Here is a 24322-nt window from a genome sequence, read left to right as displayed (position 1 = left end):
CAGTGGCTGCCTACTAGCTGTCGCACCATGTTCAAGGCAATGTTATTGTCACACAACGCCCTGAGTCCTCTTGTGAAAATGGACCTGTGCTTTGGCTTGTTTCAGCCACATCAGTGAAACCGCTCATGTTCAGTATTTATTTCCTCAGAAGCAGACATGCCTTTGTTGAGGTGATTTAGTATGGAAAAGTTCAAATATTAACCTGCCCTTCCTGCACTGAATGTTAATGGTGGATGTGTCTATCTTTATTATTTGATGTTTGGTACTTTCTGGTTGTTTATAAGAAATTGTATTGGCCTGGTAAGTCACTTTGGACAGGTTCCAGAATGGTAGTAGGAGCTAAGGGAGTAGTAACTTTTATTGCGTTTCAACACTCAGGACTGAAGTAGAGTCACAAAGAATCAGAAAATCCATACTCTAAAGGGAGGTGTTTTTTAAAGTGTAGATTTGGTTTTTTCCATATAAATTATGTTCAATTTTATAGTAAATTCCCATCACCTTCTGATTTTTTATTTTTTTTGCCTTTTAGCAGGAAAGAAATTCTCTAGTGATTAATACGAAAACATCATATAATGCTCATAATGTAGGCTGGTTTTTACAGAGTTTTAGCAAGATAATGCTACTTTCACTAAAAAGGTCTTGGCCACAATTCAAACTACCACATAGCCCCCCCCCCCGCCACTTTCAGGTGAGAGGGCCCTCTGGAGTGGCACCATCGGACACGAGGAGCTGATGCTGAAGTATCTATCGCCCCTCCTTCCACATGTACACAGAAGTGTCTTACACTTGCATACTAGGTGATTTGGACCCCAGTGCTTAAGAATTAGTTCCACATAGCAGTATTCACTTTTATTCCAGCAAGAGAGGCAGAGCCTTGAAAGTTTTTTTTTTTAAACAAAATTTACAAAATTGAATTTTTATTGTATCACACAAGATGCACTTATAAAATTCATACTGAATATAATTTTACAAGAAAAATCATTCCAAGCTTCCTTTGAGCAACAATTAAATAAAAATTAAATTACAACAAATTTACAAATATTCTGAATTAATGAATAAAATATGTCCAAATGAACATGTATCTGAAATAAACATTTTTGTATTTTTCAAACTTACTTTTGAAGATCATAATCCCATTTCTGACTTTGGCTAGTTCTCAAATTAAAATGAGAAAAGGGGTTCAGATCAGAAAACACCAAGCTATAAATTGTCACTTTTTAGCGTATCTTAGAAGCCTGCTTGCTCATGAGAATATCATCTCTTTACACTGATTTTATCTCAGTAATAGTATCTGCAACTTCAGGGGAATAAACACACACACAAAATTCAGCTCCCCCCAAATCACGTTTAAAATAGACATTTTGCATTTTGTGTTCATTAGGGGGCATTATTATCAGAGAGCCACAGAGCAGCCCGAATGCAGCATGCTCTCTCATGATGTTGATCTAAAATCAAGTTGATCTAAAATTCCTTTTTCAACACTTTTTGAGCTCCTCTTAAATAGTTTCCTATGCACCCCAAGTAAAAACTGCTTTGTATTTCAAAACCCAAGCACTTCATGGTATAACCCTATGTATGTTTAAGACAGAAAAAAGTCCTACAACTCCAAGCATATCTCCAGTCAGCTATTCTGACTGGCCGGGCATTCTGGAAATTGTAGGAATTTTCCTGTCTAAACATGCACAGAGTTCCACCCTTACTCTACTTAAAGTGTGTTTAAAATCCCACATCTATTTCAAGCCCTCTCTCAAATTTTGGCCATGTACAGCTTCTCCAGTCATATCAAAGAAATTGTCTTTTAGCTGATTGACACATACAATGCAAGGACCTTATTCTGTCTATTTGAATGCAAAGCTCATATCTGCAACAGAACATCTTTAAGTGCCAAAGTGCAACCTCACAAACTGATTTCACCCTTCCTCCCACAAGTCTGTACACCTTTACATTTATAAATGCAAGCTTTTCATGTTTAAAATCGAGTGCAAATTGTATAGAACGAGAGAAAAAAACTGTTCCTGCCCAGTTACCACACGCATTACAATATTCCATTTTTGTGATCAATTTCTGATTACTGGCTTAACATTTAGATGAAAATATTATGTAGTAAATTTCTAAGGATCATTTATTTGGATTAGCTGATATACATCTTGAGCAATCTTCTTGTGGCAAGAATATCTTGATTATTTATTCTACTGAAAGTTTGAAAAAGGCTTTTGGCAGGTGAAGATTTTTTTTTTTAAAAAAATTGCAGCTGCTTATGAAAGTGAGTGGAAAGATATGCTTCTTCTTAAAGATGCAAATACATTTTTAAAGTTATCCTTCTATTGAGGTGAGTTTGACAAAAAAAAAAGTGGTATGTTCTGGAAGCATGGATTCATAGAGCAAAAATGGATTTAAATATGTTTCACGTTATTTCCAGGAAAGTGATGCTGTAACTCTGCCAAGCTGTAGATCTCTCTCATAACTCACCACAGTTTCCAAAATATCCAAGTTAAAGATCTGAAGCTTGTCCAGTTTATCAAGCCAAGTTACCCACAGTAATAGATTTGCCATTAATAATTTAAGTTTTTAAATAAATATTTAAGTGCCTTTTTGGCATCTGTCCATCTTGATAGCATTTGCAGTCCCAACAGCTCAGTATCCTAAGCACATCTATTTACAAAAGTCTAGTCAATTCTGTTTCCACAAATTGTAAACCTGTCTATCTCCAACAAATCTTTCTTTGTGGATTTGTGTTTTGACTCTGAATTGTCCTGGGTTATATCTTTCTCATCTCCATCAGGAGTTGTCAGGAACTGATCGGAGTTGCTTGTCACAAGCAGCGGTGCTGCATTCTCTTTCTGGTGCACAGGTTGAGTGGTCACAGAAGAAGACACGTTTTCATCTGTAGAAATTCCTGCATGGAAATCAGAAATTAGAAGATTAAGGTTGCAAGTCTATGATCTGTCACTTAGGAGTTACCTTCATTGTCCTTAGTGGGGTTTACTTCCAAAGAAACACATATAGGACTGTAAAAATACAACATTTCTATAGAAATACAATACTTCCATAGAAATGCATTTATTTATTTATTTATTTATTACACTTATATACCGCCCCCATAGCCAGGGCTCTCTGGGTGGTTCACAGAAATTCTAAAATTAAGATAAAAACGAGTATACAAAATTTAAAATTCTAAAACACAGAACATACACACATAAAGCATTAAAAACTGTTTAAAAAAACTAAACATGTGGGTGATTAAGACGTGCCATCATATGCCTGGGCAAAGAGGAAAGTCTTAACATGGCGCCGGAAAGATAGCAGCATTGGCGCCAGGCGAGCCTTGTCAGGGAGATTGTTCCATAGTCTGGGGCCACCACTGAAAAGGCCCTGTCCCTCGTTGCCACACTCCGGAGGAGGACCTTAGATGTTGAACATAGTGACCGGGTATATTCATGTCGGGAGAGGCGTTCCATCAGGTATTGTGGTCCCAAGCCATGTAAGGCTTTATAGGTCAAAACCAGCACCTTGAATTGGGCTTGGAAACATCCAGGCAGCCGGTGCAAGCGGACCAGAGCAGGTGTTATGTGATCGAACTTTCTGGTTCCCGAAATCAATCTGGCTGCTGCATTTTGCACGAGCTGCAGCTTCCGAACTGTCTTCAAAGGCAGCCCTACGTAGAGTGCATTGCAGTAATCTAACTTGGAGGTTACTACTATTTAGAATAGTAAGGAAAAAATATTATGGTGTCTGGTATGGAGTTTATTGCAGAAATGTGCTTGTCATTGTACTGCAAGGTTTGCAAGTTAAAATATGTTCAAAGTGAACAGGTGTAGAAGGCAACTCAGTAAATTTTAGATAGCAAAAATCTTGCCACACCATTTCTCTGTTTTGTTGACAGTAGTCTTACATACTGAGGCTGATAAAATGTAAGCATTTTCATACCTTCTCATTTAGATTATAAAATCTTCATACAGACCCTTTCTGCCAACACTAATAAATACGCAAGCTCAGTTATGCCAGAAGTTGCTATTGTTACAGTTTTGTACACAAGCCCACAAATGCTTGCTGGGGGCTGGCAGGAGGTGGAATGAACAAGCTGCCTTGAAGCGCAGAGAAGCGGGGGGCAGAGAAGCGGGGTGGGGAGGCTCCCCTCTTTTAGCAGCCTGCTTGCTTTCTATGCTGAGTACAGAGGAGGGATTGAGCGCTCTGCTCTGGCCCTCTTCTGCCAGGCTGCTTCTTCACCTACACACAGTTCTTAACCAGCTATGGCTCCTCAAGTAATGCTTAAATATAAGGGTGGATTATTAAGCACTGTTGCACAAAGATATCCTAAACACAAGCAGGGTAACAGAATGACTCATTTTTGGCATATGATTAAAATTTCGGTGGTGCTTTCTAGGCTTCCCTAATCAGGTTTTTCTAAGTTATTTTAAGTCAACAGAAATATCCAGATCTGGGATTCTCCATCAGAACCTAGATGTACAAGCAGTATCAAGAAGTTGTAGACCACTGAATTAATATGGCTATATACTAAAGTAGTAACGGATAAAATTACGTCACATTTTCCTAATGCCTGGCTCCTTAGGATCCCTCACACTCTTTTTAGGATCAATGAAAATGTTCTTGTAAAATATGTAAGAATAAATATTTCATATAAATTAATTATAAAATACATTCAAGAGTTTCAGCGAAATGGGATGGAAGCGAAAAGGTTCCACTGACCTTGAGTGGCCTTGTACTTGCTTTGTGGTTTACTGAGAGGTTTGCCCGGGGTGCTGGCAGGAGGAGGGTTGAACAACTTCTCTTCCATGTTTGCTTCTTTGACATACTGGCATGACTTTCCCAAAAGCACAATGCTGTTAAGTACTTTGAGTGATATTAACCTAAAAAACAGAAATATGTATGATTGGATTCCATCAGGAAAAACTTCCTGACTGTTAGAGCAGTACATTAATGGAACCAGTTACCTAGGGAGGCCGTAGCCTCTCCCACACTAGAGGCCTTCAAGAGGCAGCTGGACAGCCATCTGTCAGGTATAATTGAAGGTGGATTCCTGCACGGAGCGGTGGGTTGGACTGGATGGCCTTATAGGACCCTTCCAACTCTACTATTCTATGATTCTATGATTCCATGTGCTGAACAACAAGAGCTGCCTTTACTGGATTTCCCAAACTTAGAAAAGATGGTTCAAAAGGTCTATTTGTAAGAGCCTACTATGCTGGTTTTATTGTAATTTAACTCATTGTGAAAAAAGGCTTAAAAGACAGTATATAAACACATACAATAGATATCCAATTGTCACATGAGTTACCACTGATAATGAATGACTTGCTCTACAGTGATGTCCAGAGGGCCACGGCCAAACTACCAGGACAGAAGAGCTCTGCAAAGGGAGGTGCCACTGCCTGATTTGGGGGGATTTTCATCAGCCCTGACCAGTATAGCCAGTGGGGAGGGGAGCTGTAAGCAAAAACATCTGGACATCTGCACATTGCCCAGTTGCACTAGTCAGATAAATGTTATTGCCAGCACCTGGAAATTATAACTGAATCATAAACTGTCTACACCCATAAATCATAAATAAAACAACAATCCTAAGCATGGTTATTTGAAAGTTTATTCAAAATAATAAGACTTAATTCATCGAAGATATGTTTAGGATGGAAGCAATAACGTGAAATACATTGTTATTTTGCTTTCAGAAATCGAATAAAGCTTGCCATGATCATCACCCCAACCCAGAGATGCACTTTGCCCCTTGTGTGCTCCCCTTTCTGCTGCCAGGGCTGTTAAGATGCACATGAGCTCTGTTGCTTGCCCTGCTGCGCTTGTCTGTTAGTTAAGCACAAAGCGTAAACGTGCCGAAATCATGACTTTATTCTTCTGTATTGCATTTAGCATGTAAATGTTTCAAACTTCCTAAATGACGGCAAACTTTTCACAAATAGTTTGATTTGCACTTACCCGCAATAGAAGAGGACAACACAGACATAAGCCAAGACTCCTTGTACTTTTACTGAACTTGTAACAACTCTGATGAGCTGGAGAGGGAAATATGTGTTAAAACAACAAGAGCATATTGTAACAGAGACAAGAAGTTTACAAAAAGGGAGTGAGAACTAGCATGCAGCAAAAATGACAATATCTGTACTAATTATTTAAAATAATTTGTAATACGAAGTAATTATTTTCAACAAATCTTGCATCACCACTGGCAGACGTATGATATACGGAGTTATTCCGTAAATGACGTTATTCTTAAACATTTTTAAAAGTGGGCTGTGGCGCTACAACCCCAACCCCTCCTTTTTCAGATAAAAATGCTCCTCCCATGTCATCCACAGGGGTCCTTCTCCACGAGCCCCTGCCAAAGGAAGTGAGGCAGGTGGCTACTAGGAGGAGGGCTTTCTCTGCTGTGGCACCCCGGCTGTGGAACGAGCTCCCCAGAGAGGTTCGCCTGGCGCCTACACTGTCCTCTTTCCGTCGCCAGCTGAAGACCTTTTTTATTTTCTCAGTATTTTAACACCTAATTTAACTTAAATTTAAACTTCGTGGTTTTAATTCTGTATTTTAATCCTATATCAATTTCTGATGTGTGGTTTTATCCTGGTTGTGCTTTTTATATTGTATTTTGTATTTATGTTTTTAGATTATTGGCTGTTTTATTATGTTCTTCATGGTTTTAATTTTTGTGAACCGCCCAGAGAGCTTCGACTATTGGGCAGTATAAAAATGTAATAAATAAATAAATAAATAAATAACTTTAACTACTGATCCAGGGTTGCAGCTTGTGAAGCTGGTTGGCACGTTCTGGTTTATTCTGATTAAGCTACGGCTAAGGTAACGGCCAAAGACAGGCAGGAGCAAAGTGGGGGGAATTTGCATGCAAGACAAGTTAGGGACTAGTGGAGGAGGGAGCATACAGTCTCTTAAGCACATTTAAACCATCTACACTGGGGGGAAATGGCTATTTCCACATCCATGAGTTCATGCACACTATTCTTATTTCCTCCACCACTACCACCCACAGCAGCTCCTCTTTTGCCAAGTTGCATACTACCTTTTTTAAAATTAAAGCAAGAACTTTAAAACCAGCTTATCATGGAACAGGAGAAGGCAGCTACTGCTTACGTAAAAAGGGTTATGTCTCTTTGTGCCCTTCTCTGCATCAAGGTCATATTACCTGTGTTCCACATAAGCACCACAAATACTTTACTGCTTTCCACTGTTCCCATGAAAAGCTTATGGAATATTCCCATTTTTTTGACCATACAAGACTAAGATAGGCAGCTTTATCTGAGATTAAAACGAAACCCATGTTCAACAGCTTCACAAATCAATGCTACATTTTAATTTATAAAGCTAGCTAAATAAGAGAGTACATGTCATTTTTAACCCACGTATTAGGGATGTGCTCCGCTTCTAATCGGACCGGCGAATTAGAAGCGGGGCGGAGGCGAAGAGGATCGAGGTGAACGCGGATCCTTCGCCTCGATCCGGAGCTCCGCCGGAAAGGTAAGTGGGGTTTACCAGGCCCTGCCGCTGTCGCTGTTGCCCATGCGGCGACAGCGGCAGGGCCCGGTAACCCCCCCTCCTCTCCCTTACCTGCCTCCGTCCGCGGTCCCTCGGCTTTTTCAATTGAGCCCGCGGTTCAACCAGGAGGTCTAGGCCGCACTTGCGGCCCAGACTTCCTGGCTGAACCGCAGGCTCAATTGAAGAAGCCGACAGACCGCGGACGGAGGCAGGTAAGGCCCCCCTTCCCCTTGGTCCCTTACTGGGCTCTGCTGCCATCGCCGCACTTGTGGCCCAGACTTCCTGGTTGAACCACGGGCTCAATTGAAGAAGCCAACGGATCGCGGACGGAGGCAGGTAAGGCCCTCCTCCCCCTTGGTCCCTTACCGGGCTCTGCTGCCGTCGCCGCATGGACGGCGACGGCGGCAGGGCCCGATACCCCCCCGCTCTCCTCTCCCGGCCTTACCTGGCACCACTCCCCTCCACTGTGGAGCTCCTATTCGGAGCCGGAGTTCCGCGGCGAAGAGGAGCAGAGTATGGGCGGAGCTGGGCGGAGCGGCCCGCGGGGCGGAGCGGGGGGTCCGTGCACACCCCTACCACGTATTATATCATAGTACTTTGATTGAGTGTATGATCTGTATCTATATCATTTAATTTCCCCCTTCAGATATATGGTTCAGGAAAATAGTTAATATTTCATAGTTTGATAAAAATTTCACTAGCTACTGAGGGGTGTACGACAAGCAATATATTACTTACTAAAACAGCCAACGGGAGAGGAATAAAACCCATTCTCCTGGAAACAGAGTCGCTGTAATCCGTGTATGCCTGAGGGAAAAGAACTGAACCTGAGTTTTTAAAATAAAGTAGTAGAAAATAAACAGAATAAAGTCCCATGAGATTGGTCACACATTTTAGATGGTATCAACCTTCTCTAAGCATATTTTTAATTGGTGAAACTATCCTCAAACTAACAAAATATATAATGTTTGTGTGTTAATCCTATTAAAATTAATGCAACTTAAATTCACTACCTATAAAGGAAGGTCAAGTCAGCTTGGATACTACTGCTAGATTATCTAATGCAAGGTCTTGAAATTCATAAAAATAAAGGAAAGCATGGAAAATAACATCTACAAAGTAAGCCTTTAAAACTAGGATAGCTATTCATATATTAATTTATTCAAAGTTTATTGTAATGAACATAGCCATAGTGAAAGAACGGGAGAGAGCACTTCCAAGAACCCTGAAGGAATATTAGGCAGCAGATTATGTTCTCATGGGAGATGGGATGTTTTTACATAAATTATGAAAGTGTGCTCAACTTCACACAAAGTTATATACTAGTGACTTCTCTTTGACTGTGATTCTTCACAGATCTATGCTGCAAAAGTAATGAGCACAGCACAAGGATGCCAATACTGGGGGAGATTTAGTTTGATTGCTGCAGATTAACTACATTTTTTTAAAAAAACTGCTTTTAATGTAAAATTAAATTTCAATTGAAGTTTATTAAACTTGAATACATTCTTTTAATCCTCTATGTAAAATAGCAAATTAAGCATCTCCCAAACACTGAAAATGAACTATTTTCTTGTTAACTGTTGGCTTCCGTTTTCTAGAATAAAGGCAGGGGCATCTGTTACTACCTTTTCATTCTACCACTTACGTTTTTCTGTCGACTGCTAACAAGGTCAAATGCAAGGCTGGCTCTGTATTCACTGTAGACCTGAGAACAGAGCAACACATAGAGTCCCTTCCTAAATTATTACCAAAGTTAATATCTGCAACAAGATTATTGGTATAAACTATAAAAATAAAGTTAAGACTTGCTCAAACACTCATTTTTAAACGGATTCTTACGAGACAGGAAAAATATACTCTGCTTCATTTGTATCCTTGCTGTCGGTGAATAATATTGAAGTGGTTCAAAGACGGTGGGGCTTTTCTACATTACATTCAGGAAATGATCTATTCACAGATCCCGATAAGGAGCTGTTTTCCTCTGTCTCCTTGTCTATCTGTACATTAAGACAAGAGGAAAGGACTGAATGAGGATATAGGAGGCATGAAAAGGTCTCCCATTCCATCTAACAGGCTGATACCCTGCACCAACACAAAGAGCCCCTTCCCTCCTGCTACCAACTGTCCTTGCTGAGGCCATCAGAGGGAAAGGAAGCAGCAGCCAGGCATCCTTCCATCGTGTCTGGATCTGTCTGAGGCTATTAGAGGGAGAGGGAGAAGAAGAAGAAGCCCTTCCACTGTGTCCAGGACCAGCTGAACTCTGCAACTAAGAATTTAGTGCCTAAATTTGCTTATGTCATCTTTTTTAGCTTGTAAGCCTGTGGGCAGGGACTGTCTTAAGCAATATTTTTTGTAAACCGCCTTGAGAGCCCTTTTGACTAAAGAATGGGATACAATTGCTATAATAAATAAATAATAAATAAAGATCAGGCCCAATAAATTTCAAATTTTAATGTTTAGCAATTGAACTGTATACTTACATCAGCCGTGATATCATTGAATTTTGTTATAAAAGCATGTTTTACAATGTCTACTGCAACTTCTGATGCAATCACCATACAAACATCTGGAAACAATACCCAAAGATGGTCTGCAAAGGGAGAAGAGTTATATGTACAAATTTGATATGAAGCACACACACACAAAAAAAACCGATGTCAGAAAAATATAAGTATGTACTGTCAAAAGCTGAAGTTATAAAGGTCTACATGTTATAAATACTGAATCACTAAGACAAAAATGGCAATCTTGCACAGTTATTTTCTGGCTGGAAACCAATGGCTCTGCACTGTCCCACACCAATGTCTTTCCACTACCTAAGGAAAATTATGTACACATAAGGTAAGAAATGTCTGCACTTCTCACAGATAGACTGCCATTCAAGATTGAGAGTGGGCACCACTTCCTGGAACCAGAAGAGAGGCTAAAGACCTGTCCCTTAAAATTGCAGGTTAGTAGTCTAAATAAGAACAAATGCTGACAAGAAAAGGCAACCAGGATATTCCTTATGAACAGGAGAGGAAGGAGCAAACATGGCCAGTTCAACCAGCAAACAATAAACACGTAACTGGAAAGAGTGGAATTCACGAAGCTACACAGAATAGGTGGAATTACATCTATCTATGATGAGAACAGACATTTGACTGGATCAGAAGTTTGTTTTCTCCCCTCAACTGTCATTAAACATGGGGATGTTCAACACCAGAACATCCTAGGGAAAATATGAATCCTCCCTTGCCCAAATATTCATATTTTCTGGAGGATCTTTTCACCAAAGGCAACCTTGACAAAGGCCAAGGAGTCAATAAAGTTTCATAAAGTTATGGATTAAGGCCCATGTTGCTGCTCTGCAAATCTCTTCAAGGGAGCTCTCTCCCAAAAAGCTGCAGAAATAGCTGCTCCTTGATGGTATCCTGTGCCAGGATATCATGAAGAACAAAATGGAGAAACAGATTAGGGCAATGCATTCTTTAGTGGCCACCAAGAGAGTGTGGCAGTGGACCCCTGCCTTTGTAGGGCTGTTGGGCCATCAGGTTGTTTGTCATGTTGGTTTTGAGAGCTATTGCGATCTATATAAAATTTAAGGCTCAAATGACATCTAACAAACGCCACTTCTACTCCCTAGCAGTGGTAAGGTGTGGACAAAAGAACCAAAGGATCAACTTCTGTGCTCTAACTTTCAGAACAAACAATGGTTTTGGTATAGTGGTGGACAGCTTGATGAAAATGTTTCCCTAGTGTGTAGCTGCTGCGGAAAAAAATTCCAGGGCTGTATAAAAAGGCAGGTAAGATAGAAATGCATAAAATTATGCATGGTGTGGAGAAAGTAGATAGGAAGGAGTTTTTCTCCAACTCTCAATATTACTAGAACCCAGAATTATCCCATGAAGTTTAATGGTGGGACATCCAGGAGAGATAAAAGTACTGCTTCAGAGAGCACACAAGATATAGTGATAGCCACCATCTTGCATGGCTTTAAAAGGGAATTAAACAGATTTGTGGAAGATAAGGCTATCAATGGCTACTAGTCATGAATGCTATATATTTCCTCTAGTACCAGAGGCAGTATTCCCCTCTATACCAGTTCTGGGGAACACAAGCAGATGGGTGCTCTTGTACTAATGTCCTATTTGTGGGCTTCTTACAGTGTTTTGCCACTGTGTGAATAGAATGCTGAGCTAGATAAGCCTTTGGCCTGATCCAGCAGGGCTCTTCTTATGTTCTTATGGTGAGAGGACAATCCTATTTAAAATAAAATGGTCTCAGACCACAGAGAGCACTCCAAGCTCTGAAACTCTTTGAGCAGATGTTACAGCTACGAGAAACAGATAAGAGTTACGACTTCCAAGGATATTCCTCCCAAGTATTCACAGGGGGACCAAGGCAGAGCTTCTAATACCAAATTCAAATTTCACAAAGGATCTCAACAACTGGGAGTTGGCAAAATTGAGAATGATTTTTTAAAATGATATGGTAAGAAGAAAGTGTGTAATCTCCACACCTACTAAAAATGTCCAAGAGAACTGAAACCTATCTCCTTAAGATGTTAGGCCAAAGATTGGAGTCCATACTATCTTTAATAAATAGGGATTTCTTGAACAGTAGCTTTAACATCAGCACAGATCAAGCATAAGCCTCATTAAACAAAAGTGTTCTATGTGTTATAAACTTTTCAGAGTGGAAGACATGTCTGAAACGCTTAAGGAAGCACTTGTCTTTTAACCTCAAAAAGGGTCAAACAATTTTGGGAAATGTGCTGGTGCAATAGGCCTGTCTTGAGGCTACTTGTGAGAGAGATCTCTTCATCCCCAGACCACTCCCCTTCTTCCCTGCCTGAAACCTTGGAGCCAACACGAAATACTGTATGGGACCCCATAGATGAAACTGAGAAGACCCCATGTGAAGTAAGCTTCTCTTTGTTTGAGATAGAAGAGTTGAGGGGTGATTGGTGTTTCTGACTGGAGGAAGTAGCCATGAGAAAATTTCTCCACACAAGGAGTGTCCCAGGGATGTGACACTTGCTCCTCCCCGTCCCCTTTCCAGGGTGGTAGAAAAAAGATTATTGTGAGGGGCTGGCTTTGGCAGGATACAGCAAAGTGTGTCTGAGACACGTTAGGGAGCTGGCTCTGCCCCCACTGTTGGAGGCGGGAGAAGCTTCATAATGACCCCTAGGGCAAGGAGAATGACTGTCTTTCCTAGTACCTGCTGCCTTCTGTGAGCAAGAGTGGAAAAAGCATAGACCACAAATGCCTATTTTCTGAAGACTGTCAGGGTGAGTCAGGGCTTCTGAAACAGGGGCCAACTTTCCTTTAAATAAGGCTATGGAAAGTCCATGCTTCAGTGTAGCTTTAAGCCACATAGTATCTCCCTCTAGGACCAGAGGAGGAGGACTGGAGCCTGTTTTACTCAATGGTCTGACAAAGCTGCATGGCTCATTGTGCCTCTGCAGGAAAGGAGATGGCCTGAGAAGGCAGCTCCTGACAACGGGAAGAAGAAAAAACGAGGCACAGATGCATGGTAGGTTCCCCATCTCAATGCTCTTCTGAGCTACAGACTCTTCCGTCTCTTGTCACGTGGGTTCCCATGCCACTGGCCAATGGTGGTGGGGGACGGAAAGGAAGCAAGGGGGAGTGCCCAAGAATGCAGCCGCCACTCAAGCTGTCCTGCACAATCTGTTCCAGAGATAAAGAGTAGTGAGGGGATGAAAAGGCCAGTTGCTTTCTCTCTTTCAATTCTTAAACATCTAATTCATGTCCTGTTGTGGAACTATTGACACTGTAAGAAGGGAGAAGTGGAGGTTCTGTACTTTGGCCAATATGAATAAATCAACCTTGAAAGGAAACAGCATGTAAACAGCAGTTTTCTCTACTCTGTGGAACATAACCTTTGCTTAGATATTAAATTAGCGGATAGATGAAATGTGGATCAGGAACGTGTCTGCTGGCACTACCAATGTCCTCTACATATCTAAGATCTTGACTTCATAGGTGCCTAGTTACTTACAGTTACTTTCTAAGAGAAGCCGCAAAATAAGGGTTCTCAGTGTTTAGCATGAACTACACAACCATTGCAACTTTAGGTTACAGTCTTCTGTCTGCTATTATTATATTTATTTGATGTATTTCAAGTAAGTGTAAAATTCATTGTGGCAGGTTGTTAATTGACTAACAGTGGGGGTACCTCACAGGATAGTAGGTGACACTGCCAGGTCCTTCACTGAAAATTACAACAGAACCTAATTTGGTAATGTGTCAAATTATATAGGATTCATTATGCAACCCTTTAGCCTGAATTAAAGCATTTTAATAATTATTAATACATCAGAAACCAAACACAATTCAATTTAAGTACTGTGGAGAACTCAAATAATAAGGGTCATTGACAATGTACAGATAGCAAGTAAAAAAAATCAATAAAGTGAACTACTTCTATATCGAAATTGGTTCAGCCAAATTATCTATATGCAACTGGCAGTTAATACAAACTAACATATTGCAATTTTTCATTTCTGGAAGCGACTTTACCTGGATTCCATGAAAACTGTTCCATATTTCTTAGACAAACGATCAGTAATAGCACATAATTGGTGAATCTTTCCTTGATATCTAAGAAAAAGAATAAACCCTTAATTCTACAAACTGCTTTACTGAAGGCCTATTAGGAATGCAATACACTTGCACAGCCTCCATAATTTCACACACGTTGTTTCACCAAGGTGTTAAGAATTCATTACAAGAAATAACTTTTATCAGGTTTACATTGCTGCCAGATGACCCTGAGCAAGTGGGAATGAATGTTGTTGTGCTAATTTGGGTGTCTGACAAAATTCACAAAGTGCTCCACTGATGTGACTCAGCCCTTTCCCACTCCATGTGAATGCAAGCAACTATGGGCTCATCTACACCAAGCAGGTTATTCTAGGATGAAAGCGGTATATAAAAGGCAGGCGCCACACTACTGCTTTATAGTGATATTGACGTGCACTGCAGGATCTACACTACTCCTTTATACTGCCACAGAAGTGCACTGACAACTGTTGGGGGCCTTGACACATATACACCAAGCAGGATATAATTCTATGAAAGTGGTCTATGGTCTGTGTCAATGGGCCCCAACAGTTGCCAATGCACTTCAATATTGCTAAAAAGTAGTAGTGTGGCTGCTGCCTTTTATATACCACTTTCATACTGTAATATCCTGCTTGGTGTAGATGAACCCTATGTCTCAGCTTAGAGATGTAAAATTTCCAGAAATTTTGAAGCTATGGGGTAAAAAATGGGGCTGGGGTGTTTTCCCGGGGTGCGGGGGGGAATAAAGAAGAAGCAGTAAAGCACTTTTTACAGATTTAAAGTCACTTTGTTGCTTTGGAACAGCCTTCCCCGCCTGGTGCCCTCCAGATTTTGGGCAACAAGTTTTACAGCTACTCAGAGCAGTTGTAAACCCCTTCAATCAGGCAGCATCAGGGATACCTGCAAAGCCTTTGGGCCATGCATTATGACTAGGCAGGACAAAACAGGGAAGGCCACATCAGCAACAGTGGACCTTATTTTTTTGGGATCACACTCTATGATATCGAAACATGATATTTGCCAGTCAATATATTTGCATCTACTCATGTGCAAACTATAGCATTTTGGGGCAAAGTGAAACTCAATGACAGTGTATTCTTCCCCCCAGCCATGTGGGGGAAGGAGAAGGGAGTCCACAAGCCTCAGCCTTTGCTCAGACTCCTTTCTGCTCATACACACATCGCTAAAATGTGCTTCAGTGTTACATGTGAATGCTGCCTAAAATTCAAGTATTCACTGCTGTGAAATGTGAGGAAAGGAAGAATTTAGTGCTATTACATGCAAATATTAATGGCAACATTATTTTCCACTGGTTACATTTGTATCAGGCAGAACAATCTTAACTCCACCAGAGTGGCTAGGATAGGGCCGGGGACCCTGGCCATAGAGTCTCAACTTCTAATGATCAAATGCTTTAACAATGCGTTGGAACGCCAACAAGAAGAGGGCAAAAAACCCACCTCCCTGACTAGGTAGTTCCAAAGTCTGGGTGTGGAAACAGAGAAAGTCTTCTCCCTCATTTCCAACCAAATGAAGGAAGGTGTGTGTTTTTCTCAGTTGCTTTGGAAGGAGCAGAAGAGAAGTTGATCAAAAGCCTTTGAAATAAACTCCATTAGTTCCAAATTATCTTTAGAATGGGGTATAAAAAGTTCTCTTTCTTCTTCTTCTTTTATTAACCTTTGTGTATCTAAGCACATTCATCAAAATTTAAGACACAGGCCTTGCCTTCAGGCTGACAAGCTAAAAAGAGAAGGAGGACAGTGGAAGAAGACTCGAGGGACATCAATTTGACAGTGCCTGAACAGTTGTGCACTGTACACAAGCATTTATATCCAACTGGTGTTGGGTGCTTTTCCCTTGCTGGTGTTTTGGTCTCTGCAGGCCGAGGGTCACTGGTAGTTAGAGCAGCATACCTTCTGGCAGAGCAGGGGAAAGACAGCTCAGCACATCTGCTCCTTTCCTGATGGATGGATGGGCCCAGGCTGGTCTTCCCCTTGCTATGGTTCCTTTCTAGGAGAGAAGTGAGGGAGTGCAACCACCCAATGGACCTTTTTTCTCTGGCTGATGAAAGAGGTCTGAGTATTTCCCCCCTTGCTTCTGCTGTCTAGGAACAATCCTTGGTCACTGCTCTAAGTACAGTATATTATTTCAAATACATTAGGAACCTAGAGATAATCATGTCATTCCTTCAACAGTTATCCACCTGCCTTTGGAAGCAACTTCCTAAAATACTTCAAAACAACTGCATATATTTCTATGCTTCTTCAGGACATATAGCTTGAGAAAAATCTGTATCTTACTTTTTAATGGTTTCTGTTGTTGGTATTGATCAACTTGGTATAGAAACACAACAGGGCACAAAAGTTACTATTTAACTGCTTACTATTCCAGTGGAGTCACCACTGAAAGAAATATTACTGTTGATTGTACCACCAGTACTTAAAATAGGTATTAAGGGATGCCATCTGTAAATGTGTGTCATTACTACTTAGAAAGCCTTGTCTCTTTTTAGGCATGAACATGAAAAGGATTCACAACTGTTCTATGGTTTAGTCAAATTCAAGCTAATGTGGAAAATAAACTGGCTTTGTTCGTTCATCTGTGCAATACACATCTGGAATAATGTACAATTTCACTGTTCCTCGGGGAAGGGCATACATCTGACACAAAAAGGCTATGTTCTACAATACCACATTGTGAACTGGCTTGGTTTAATCATTATCGCTAGCTGTAATTTATTGGGGGCAGTGGGGGTGGATAAACGGTTGTAGGTTTACTCAGAAATAAATCCATGTCAATCCCAGAGAGTATGCATAGGATTGCAGCCACAGCCTCTTGTTTTAGAAAGCAGGAATGGACTTCTAGGCCCTCACAACTGTCATATGACAATGGCAACCAATTTTCAGTGGGTGGAATCAATGAAGGTTTTCCACTGCTGGAATTGCTTCCATCAGTGGAACCAGAGGAGGGTGCTGCTACCCCTTCCTCCCTGCAGCATCCACAACTGGAGGGGGACCCTCTGGAGAAGGGAGAGGGAGAAAGTTCCATCATAACAGCAGTGATGTTGGCTTCTGGCCAATTTTTTTTTAACAGTGCTATGAATTTAAAACACAATTAAATTAGTAGAGTTGGAAGGGGGCTATAAGGCCATCGAGTCCAACCCCCTGATCAATGCAGGAATCCACCCTTAAAGCATCCCAGACAGATGGCATTCCAGCTGCCTCTTGAAGGCCTCTAGGGTGGGGAAGCCTAGGTAATTGGTTCCACTGGCCTACTGCTCTGTTAGGATGTTTTTCCTGATGTCCAGCCGGAATCTGGCTTCCTGAAACTTGAGCCCATTATTCCGTGTCCTGCACTCTGGGATGACCAAAAAGAGATCCTGGCCCTCCTCTGTGGGACAACCTTTCAAGTATCTGAAGAGTGCTATCATGTCTCCCCTCAGTCTTCTCTTCTCCACGTTAACCATGCCCAGTTCTTTCAGTCTCTCCTCATAGGGCTTTGTTTCCATACCCCCTGATCATCCTCGTTGCCAGGTGAAACATGAGGATAATGGGATCCACCAAAGTCCGGATTCAATCTCACAAGGTGTCTTTATACTTAGGTTCATTGTAATATTCTGGTTTCCCACATTAAAAATAAGGTATGTCTCTGCCCCATTTTGCATGATTACAGACAAAATTCTAGCTCTCTAGAAAACAATAGATGGCAGGCTGACCTACAGTGAGTTAATTAGTACAGCATTATTTACATCAATCCCATGAAAATAGTCAGCAGCCTCTGAACTTGGCAGCTGCAGTTACCAATGCAGGGCAGCTAGGGCCCAGAGGCAATATTCACTTCCACTCCCCGGGTGCTCTGCATTTCTGCTAGACGGGTGCTTTCTCCTGCTTAGGAGCAGTGCTTCAGAGTGGGAGGGAAGGAAGAAGCTGGGGTGGCCATAGCAAACATCAGCTGGGGTGGCCATAGCCAATGCCCCTGACCCCACCCCTCTCCCAGGAACACCCCTTTTCCCCCATCTCCGCACTCTGTTTATCAGTCATGGAGAGGTAGCCAGCACAGAACTCTCAGCACTGGCTATGAGGGGAAGGTGCGGGGAGCAGATTGTTCATTTTCCTGGCTACAAGGTCAGGGCCTTGATTATGACACTGGAGTCCTGGCTCCGTAGCCAGGACTCCAGTGTCATAGTCAAGGCTCTGACCTTGTAGCCAGGAAAATGAACAATCCTGGCCCCACCCCAGATGCTGTTTAGGGGTGATAGTATTGCTGTTTTAATGGTTCACAATTAAAATACCTGGACAAATGCACAGTCCTACTGAATAAAGTATTAAGATACTAATCTAATCTATGGTTTAATTTTTGATACTATTGCTCAAGAGAAAAAAAGGCTTTCTCCAACCTGACTCATCTCTATCAACACTTCCAATATTGTGGTATAATAATCAAGAAGAAGATTTGGAAGGAGGCAAGGATGAATAGACCATGTCCCTTGCCCATACCAAAGAGGAACACCATGAATTCTGATTATGTAGATCTTTATGAATCAATCCAAGTATTTCTAGGAAATCTACCCACAGATTTCATACATGCACCAATTAGCACTATGTACTGAATTACTACTCCAAACAAATATACATACCACTGTTTGACATTTGAAACAGATTGTTCTTCTCAAACTTCTTGAAAACACTTCCTTTTATTTCAACGAACTGCAATATAAAGAAAACAGCATTTCTACACTTCAATTTTTTTTTAGTGGTCAATTTAAAAGACAATTAATTTTGTTTGATAATGTAAGTTAATAGAAGTACTGCCATATCTTAAGGGCGTCTCAGAAAGTCAGAGTATATTGGTGACATTTTATTAAACCTGGCGTGGCAAGTGTTACGTCTATCCAGCACTTACATTGTTAGACATCATGATAGTAAGAAGTGATTTGTTGTGGGAGTTGAAGGCTACATTAAGTGTTGTTGCTTGGACCATTATAAGGATAGCATGCAAAACTGTAGTCAGTATGTTAAGGAAAAGGCTTTTATAAGAAAATATCACTGCTCTGTATATTTTTTGGAATTTTAAGATTTCCCCCCTCCCAAAAACAATCAAAGCAGACTTTCAAATTTCAGCCTGCTATACTATGCTGTAACTCTTACTTTTTTTCTTAACTACTGATTTAAGCATGCAGTTACATCACCCATGCTCATTACATGATTCCAATCATTTCCAAGAGAAGATTCAATAATTAACTAATAAGGCTGTACTACCACACTTGTTCATCTAGGCCTTCCCTGGGCCTTAAATAAATCAACTATGCCACTCCATTCTGCTGTCCCATTGCACTGCTCTTTTATTGTTTTGGGAGATGCTTTAGTACTGTGTTTTTATGATATGTTTTATCATTGTATTTTATTATTGTACTCTAGTGTTGTGAACCACTGAGAGATTTTATTATAATCAGCAGTATAGAAATGTTACAAATAAATAAATAAAATCCAACGAAAAAATGCAGGCTTCCTTCCCTGAAACCAAAAACACTTTTATTTATTTATTACATTTTTATACCGCCCAATAGCCGAAGCTCTCTGGGTGGTTCACAAAATTTAAACCATGAAAAGCACACTTCTCTCATGGGTTTGTTTCTTTTTCTTCTGATCAGTTCAAAAGCAGTGTCACACATGGCACCTGAACCCACCCATCCAGAGCAAAGACTACAACCATAAAGATTTTTACATACAATTATCAAGATGTGCGTATTTCTATCCCTTAGAAAGAAATAAGGTGCAATGACAATATTCAAATTGAAGATATTAAAGTGCATTTTCAATCTGAACTACCCTGTTTCCCCGAAAGTAAGACATCCCCCGAAAATAAGACCTACTTCCAGTTTTGCCTCTCGCTGTAATATAAGGCATCCCCCCGAAAATATGACCTTTTTTTTTGTTCAACAATAAATGTGTACCATATTCTTCTTCATGGAAAAATAAGACATCCCCTGAAAATAAGACCTAGCGCATCTTTCGGAGCAAAAATTAATATAAGACACTGTCTTATTTTCGGGGAAACAGGGTAGAACAGTTTACAGAAGCTATTAGAAACTAGTTTTTAATATTTGTTTACAGACACTTGCTTCGTAAGTCCTATTAGGGCGCATATAGTACAGGCTTGAAAAGTCAACATCTATGCTGAGTCGGGGATTTCAGCTTTCAAAAAGTTCATTTTTGCTCTAAGGTCACAAACAACTAATATACATGTGCAAGGAGCTGTGGGCCAATAAACTATTTTATGAAACAGCAACAGGTGTAGATTGGTTTGTAAGACTGGTGAAAGTGAACAGTCAAATCTCAAATTTTGCCACACAAGAGCATTTCAATCTATTTTTTAAATCCACAGTTCTACTTCTTATGTTAATGAGAAGGAATACACTGGCACAATTTCACAAAATCTCAAGCACACTTACCAGGTTTGTAGCATTATTATTATTATTTAAAAAAAACACATGAGTTCGAGGGTGCTATGTGAGGGTTCTTATTATTATTTTAGCAGGTGCAAACATGAAAAAGAATTGCAATTCTGACACAAAAGGATACAGACATACAGCACTGCCATGAAAAAATGGGGAATCACGCCTATGTGTGCCCTTTTTCTCTCCTTTGGTTCTGTAGCTGTCCAGTAAAGAGCATCCAAGATATCTTGACCAAACGATGAAAACAGTCGATCAGCTACCTAGAGAGAGAGAGAGCATTTGTGAAGAGATGTGTGAGCTTTCTTCATTCTGCATTTTTCTATCAATAAACTGTCATTCTTTTCACAAGTAGTCTAGTTTCATCTTGGCAATCCAAAGAATCTACTTCGATTGGGTCCTGAATAGATAAGACCTCACAGCGCTACATGTTAAATAGTACTACATGCTTCCAGAGATTTGTAACTCCTGACTCAAGAAGTAGCAGTTTATTATCAGCTCTAATCCAAAGGACCATGGAACTAGTTATGCATGGCCAAGGAAGCTTTGGAGTTGCATTTCTTGAACAGAGAGAGAGCCAGCATGGCAGATTGGATAGAAGAGAATACTTGAACTAGGGAGGCCTGAGTTCAGTTTCATGCTCAACCTTGGACCAGTCACTGTCAACCTAATTTACCTCACAGGGTTACTACAAGGATGACTCTCATGTATACCTTCCTGCACTTTCAGTGGAAGCATAACTCTTCTGCTACTACTAATGGCTAATCAGCTGTGTTGCTGAAGGACTTTGAAAAGCAGTCTATTTTATGACATGGGGTCTGCTATTCACCGAATTAAAGTCAAAATCCCACAGGCCATCTTAAAATCCTTGAGCACACCTGAAGTACCTTTTATGACCCTTCACAATATTTTTAATGCTCCTAGGAATTGAGCTATGAATGTATCTATTACTGCATTGGATCATATTTTTGGTTTGAGGGTTGTTTTGTTTTTCAATAAGTAGACTTCAATTTTGGCTACTTACACATTCTAAAAGAAACTAAAACAGTTACATACAAATGTATTTATTGCTTGTCATTGTTTAAGAAAAACAGAATTTTACTTTTAACATGGCAGAAAAGACATTCGAGATCAAGGCTTTTACAGCAATGTTTTCTGATATGTCTAGGAAGAAATCATGCTTTGACCATAGTTCTTCTGATGCCTATTGACTTACCTCAAGCATATTATAGATGATGTAGAGTTTAATGACAGACTGCCCTCTTATAAGGTGGTACATCATAGAATAATCAACATAGTGCATCATGAAGTAGCAGATTACCAGTATAACTCCTTTGAATATATCACACACCTGAGCAGGCTGCAGCAAACGCCTATCACTGAAATATATAAAGCACACAAAATAAACAGTACATTTGATACATTTGCTGACTGACATAAGCCCCCAAGCCACTGATTACAAAGCTACTTTTGCATCAAATCGTACACCATTGGGCCTTCTGTCCCTCCAGTGATACATGGCAACAGCCATTCAATCAGATCGCAAGGGAGAGATGGGAAGCCGGGCCACCCGTGAGATCTGCTGAGAGACCAGCCAGCTCCTCCTGTTCTTGAACTGTTTCAATTCCAGCAGATCATTAAAAGAACTAATATTTAACTTCTTAGAATTGACACCTGAGTTTTTTCCTCTTCCTCCTCCATCCCTTTTTCTTTTGTGTAGTTTCATTTAGATTGCAAGCCTGTGGACAAGGACTGCCTTGTTTTATTATTATTATTATTATTTATTTATATAGCACCATCAGTGTACATGGTGCTGTACAGATTATACACAGTAAATAGCAAGACCCTGCCGCATAGGCTTACAATCTAATAAATTTATAGATCATAAGTATGTTGTTCTGGAAGCCTTTGTGGCTATATAGAACAAAAGTTGCATGTTACTGCAGGTCTTGCCACCAGTCAAATTAGGATTGACTTAGCTCTTTAGTATGGGCCATTCAGATTATTTATTTTCCATTTGTCATATTAAAAGGTCATTGAAAGTGATTTGCAAGAGGAGAGCAAGCAAACTGTTTTGCTGCAAGCACAAAATCTCCATAAACTTTCTGAATTCACAAGGTCAATCTCTATTCTAAGAACTGAACCAGAAAATCCAAAATGTGATCAGCAAGTAGATGTTTAACAAACTTTGTTCATGGCATATTGTATATCTTTTCACTTGAGAAGTCAATGAAATTTAAAGTGATTTATTGGGAATGAGCTATGGCAGTTAAGTGTTCTAAAGGGAGATCATGAAATAAAGCACACAATTAAAGTATCTACACATGTAGATTCCAGACACTGACGTGGTTCACACATAATGCTACCCATAGTTTAGCTAAACCATGAATAGTTGAAATCTGGGTTGTAGTGATGTGTGAACCTAGCCATGCTAACAAACTATGGTTTATTAACGATGGAAAAACCCAGAAAGAGAGCCCATGGTTTGTACTTGATTGTGAGATCTGGGTTGTCTAGAGCATAGATTTGTCATTACATGTAAGCTCAGAACTGTGATTGTTCATAGGTTGTTTCGCCAGGCTATAGAGGCGGTGGGCAAGAGTGCTTAAAAAAAAGCTACTCAATATATCAATGGTACAGTGCTGCAAAGGCATTTGGGATACAGGGAGGGAGTGGGCAAAGGTGAAGGAAAGCAAACAACCCAGTAATTGAGAAACCAATGGTTTGTTCCAACTTCTGCAAGATAAAAAACCTGGATAAGGAAATGAACCCTGGGTTAGCCATGGGTTAAATAAATCATGGGTTAGCATTATGTGCAAACCAGGTCATTGCGTGATTGGTTCTCCTACAAATTGACGCTTGCCACATATTAGCAAGATAAAACCGGAGGGGGGGGAATTATGGCAAGAGGTCTTATTATAAAATAGCAATTTTACAAAATATTCAAATACATAAACATCTGTTAAATTACTTTTCTTTAAATGCTCTAGACTAATACAAAGTAAAGGTATCCCTTAGCATACAGATGTAAGTACTACTATAATCTCAGCTTTTTGCATAGTATAACTCCAGTTTAGTCTAAATTCAATTTATTACAGGAAATAGTATTTTCAAACTTTGGGCCATTTCTTGATTGCTTAGAAGTATATTAGCAATCTTAATGGCAGTGGATCATTACACCAATGTTCCGGGGTCCATAATATTGCCTACTGGACCCTTTCCCTATCTAAGAGGCTAGCACTTCTAAGAGCCAAACTAGACATAATGTGGCACAGTTCCCAATCACCTAAATAAGGGTACGTGGGTAGTCCGATTTTAACAGTAAAACTAGTACAGGATCTTCTCACACCTTCCTCTGCCACAGTTTTTCTCCCCAAGTGCTTTTCTGAATTCCAGTATTGGAAGTGACCTCAACTGAGTGAAAATCACTTGGGGAAGGAACTATGGGGGGATAAGTGGCAGGCAGAGGGATCTTTATGCCCTACAAGCACACCCCTTTCGTTGTTTAAAAAAGAAAAAAAGAAAAATCACCCCACCCTTCTATGTGATGAAGGTTGGTTGTTTTTATACACAAACACATACTGTTTCAGTCACATTTAGTTTAACTCCAAGCCTTACAACAAATCTCCAAAAATTACTAACAGCCCCGTGTACCAATTAAGAATAACTAGAGCATACAAATAAGTGCTATCTGTGGTTGTCCAGCCAATTAAGACATTCCCTCTCCCCTCCTTGTCTCCCCTGACAAACATGTGCAGCATCCACATTTGTAAGATCT

At 40.3% G+C, this 24322-nt stretch overlaps 1 protein-coding gene across 2 annotated transcripts in view; it reads right to left on the bottom strand.

The window, feature by feature from the left end:
- Positions 1-834: 834 nt before the first annotated feature.
- TAPT1 (transmembrane anterior posterior transformation 1) overlaps positions 835-24322 on the bottom strand; it is a 66888-nt gene continuing 43400 nt past the window's right edge. For both annotated transcript variants that reach the window (XM_063135411.1, XM_063135412.1), the window contains 11 exons: positions 21761-21923; positions 20672-20807; positions 18993-19090; positions 18727-18796; positions 14046-14126; positions 10002-10111; positions 9167-9226; positions 8257-8325; positions 5950-6026; positions 4708-4868; positions 835-2896 (listed from right to left, as the gene is read on the bottom strand). In XM_063135411.1, coding sequence (XP_062991481.1) covers positions 2667-2896; positions 4708-4868; positions 5950-6026; positions 8257-8325; positions 9167-9226; positions 10002-10111; positions 14046-14126; positions 18727-18796; positions 18993-19090; positions 20672-20807; positions 21761-21923 — 1255 coding nt within the window. In that variant the 3' untranslated portion in view covers positions 835-2666. The remainder of the gene's footprint in view (positions 2897-4707; positions 4869-5949; positions 6027-8256; positions 8326-9166; positions 9227-10001; positions 10112-14045; positions 14127-18726; positions 18797-18992; positions 19091-20671; positions 20808-21760; positions 21924-24322) is intronic.

The sequence above is a fragment of the Elgaria multicarinata genome, chromosome 10 (assembly GCF_023053635.1).
Source record: "Elgaria multicarinata webbii isolate HBS135686 ecotype San Diego chromosome 10, rElgMul1.1.pri, whole genome shotgun sequence".
NCBI classification, from domain to species: domain Eukaryota; kingdom Metazoa; phylum Chordata; class Lepidosauria; order Squamata; family Anguidae; genus Elgaria; species Elgaria multicarinata.
The sequence above is the reverse complement of the archived record's forward strand: the minus strand, read 5'-3'. Positions and strand labels throughout refer to the sequence as shown.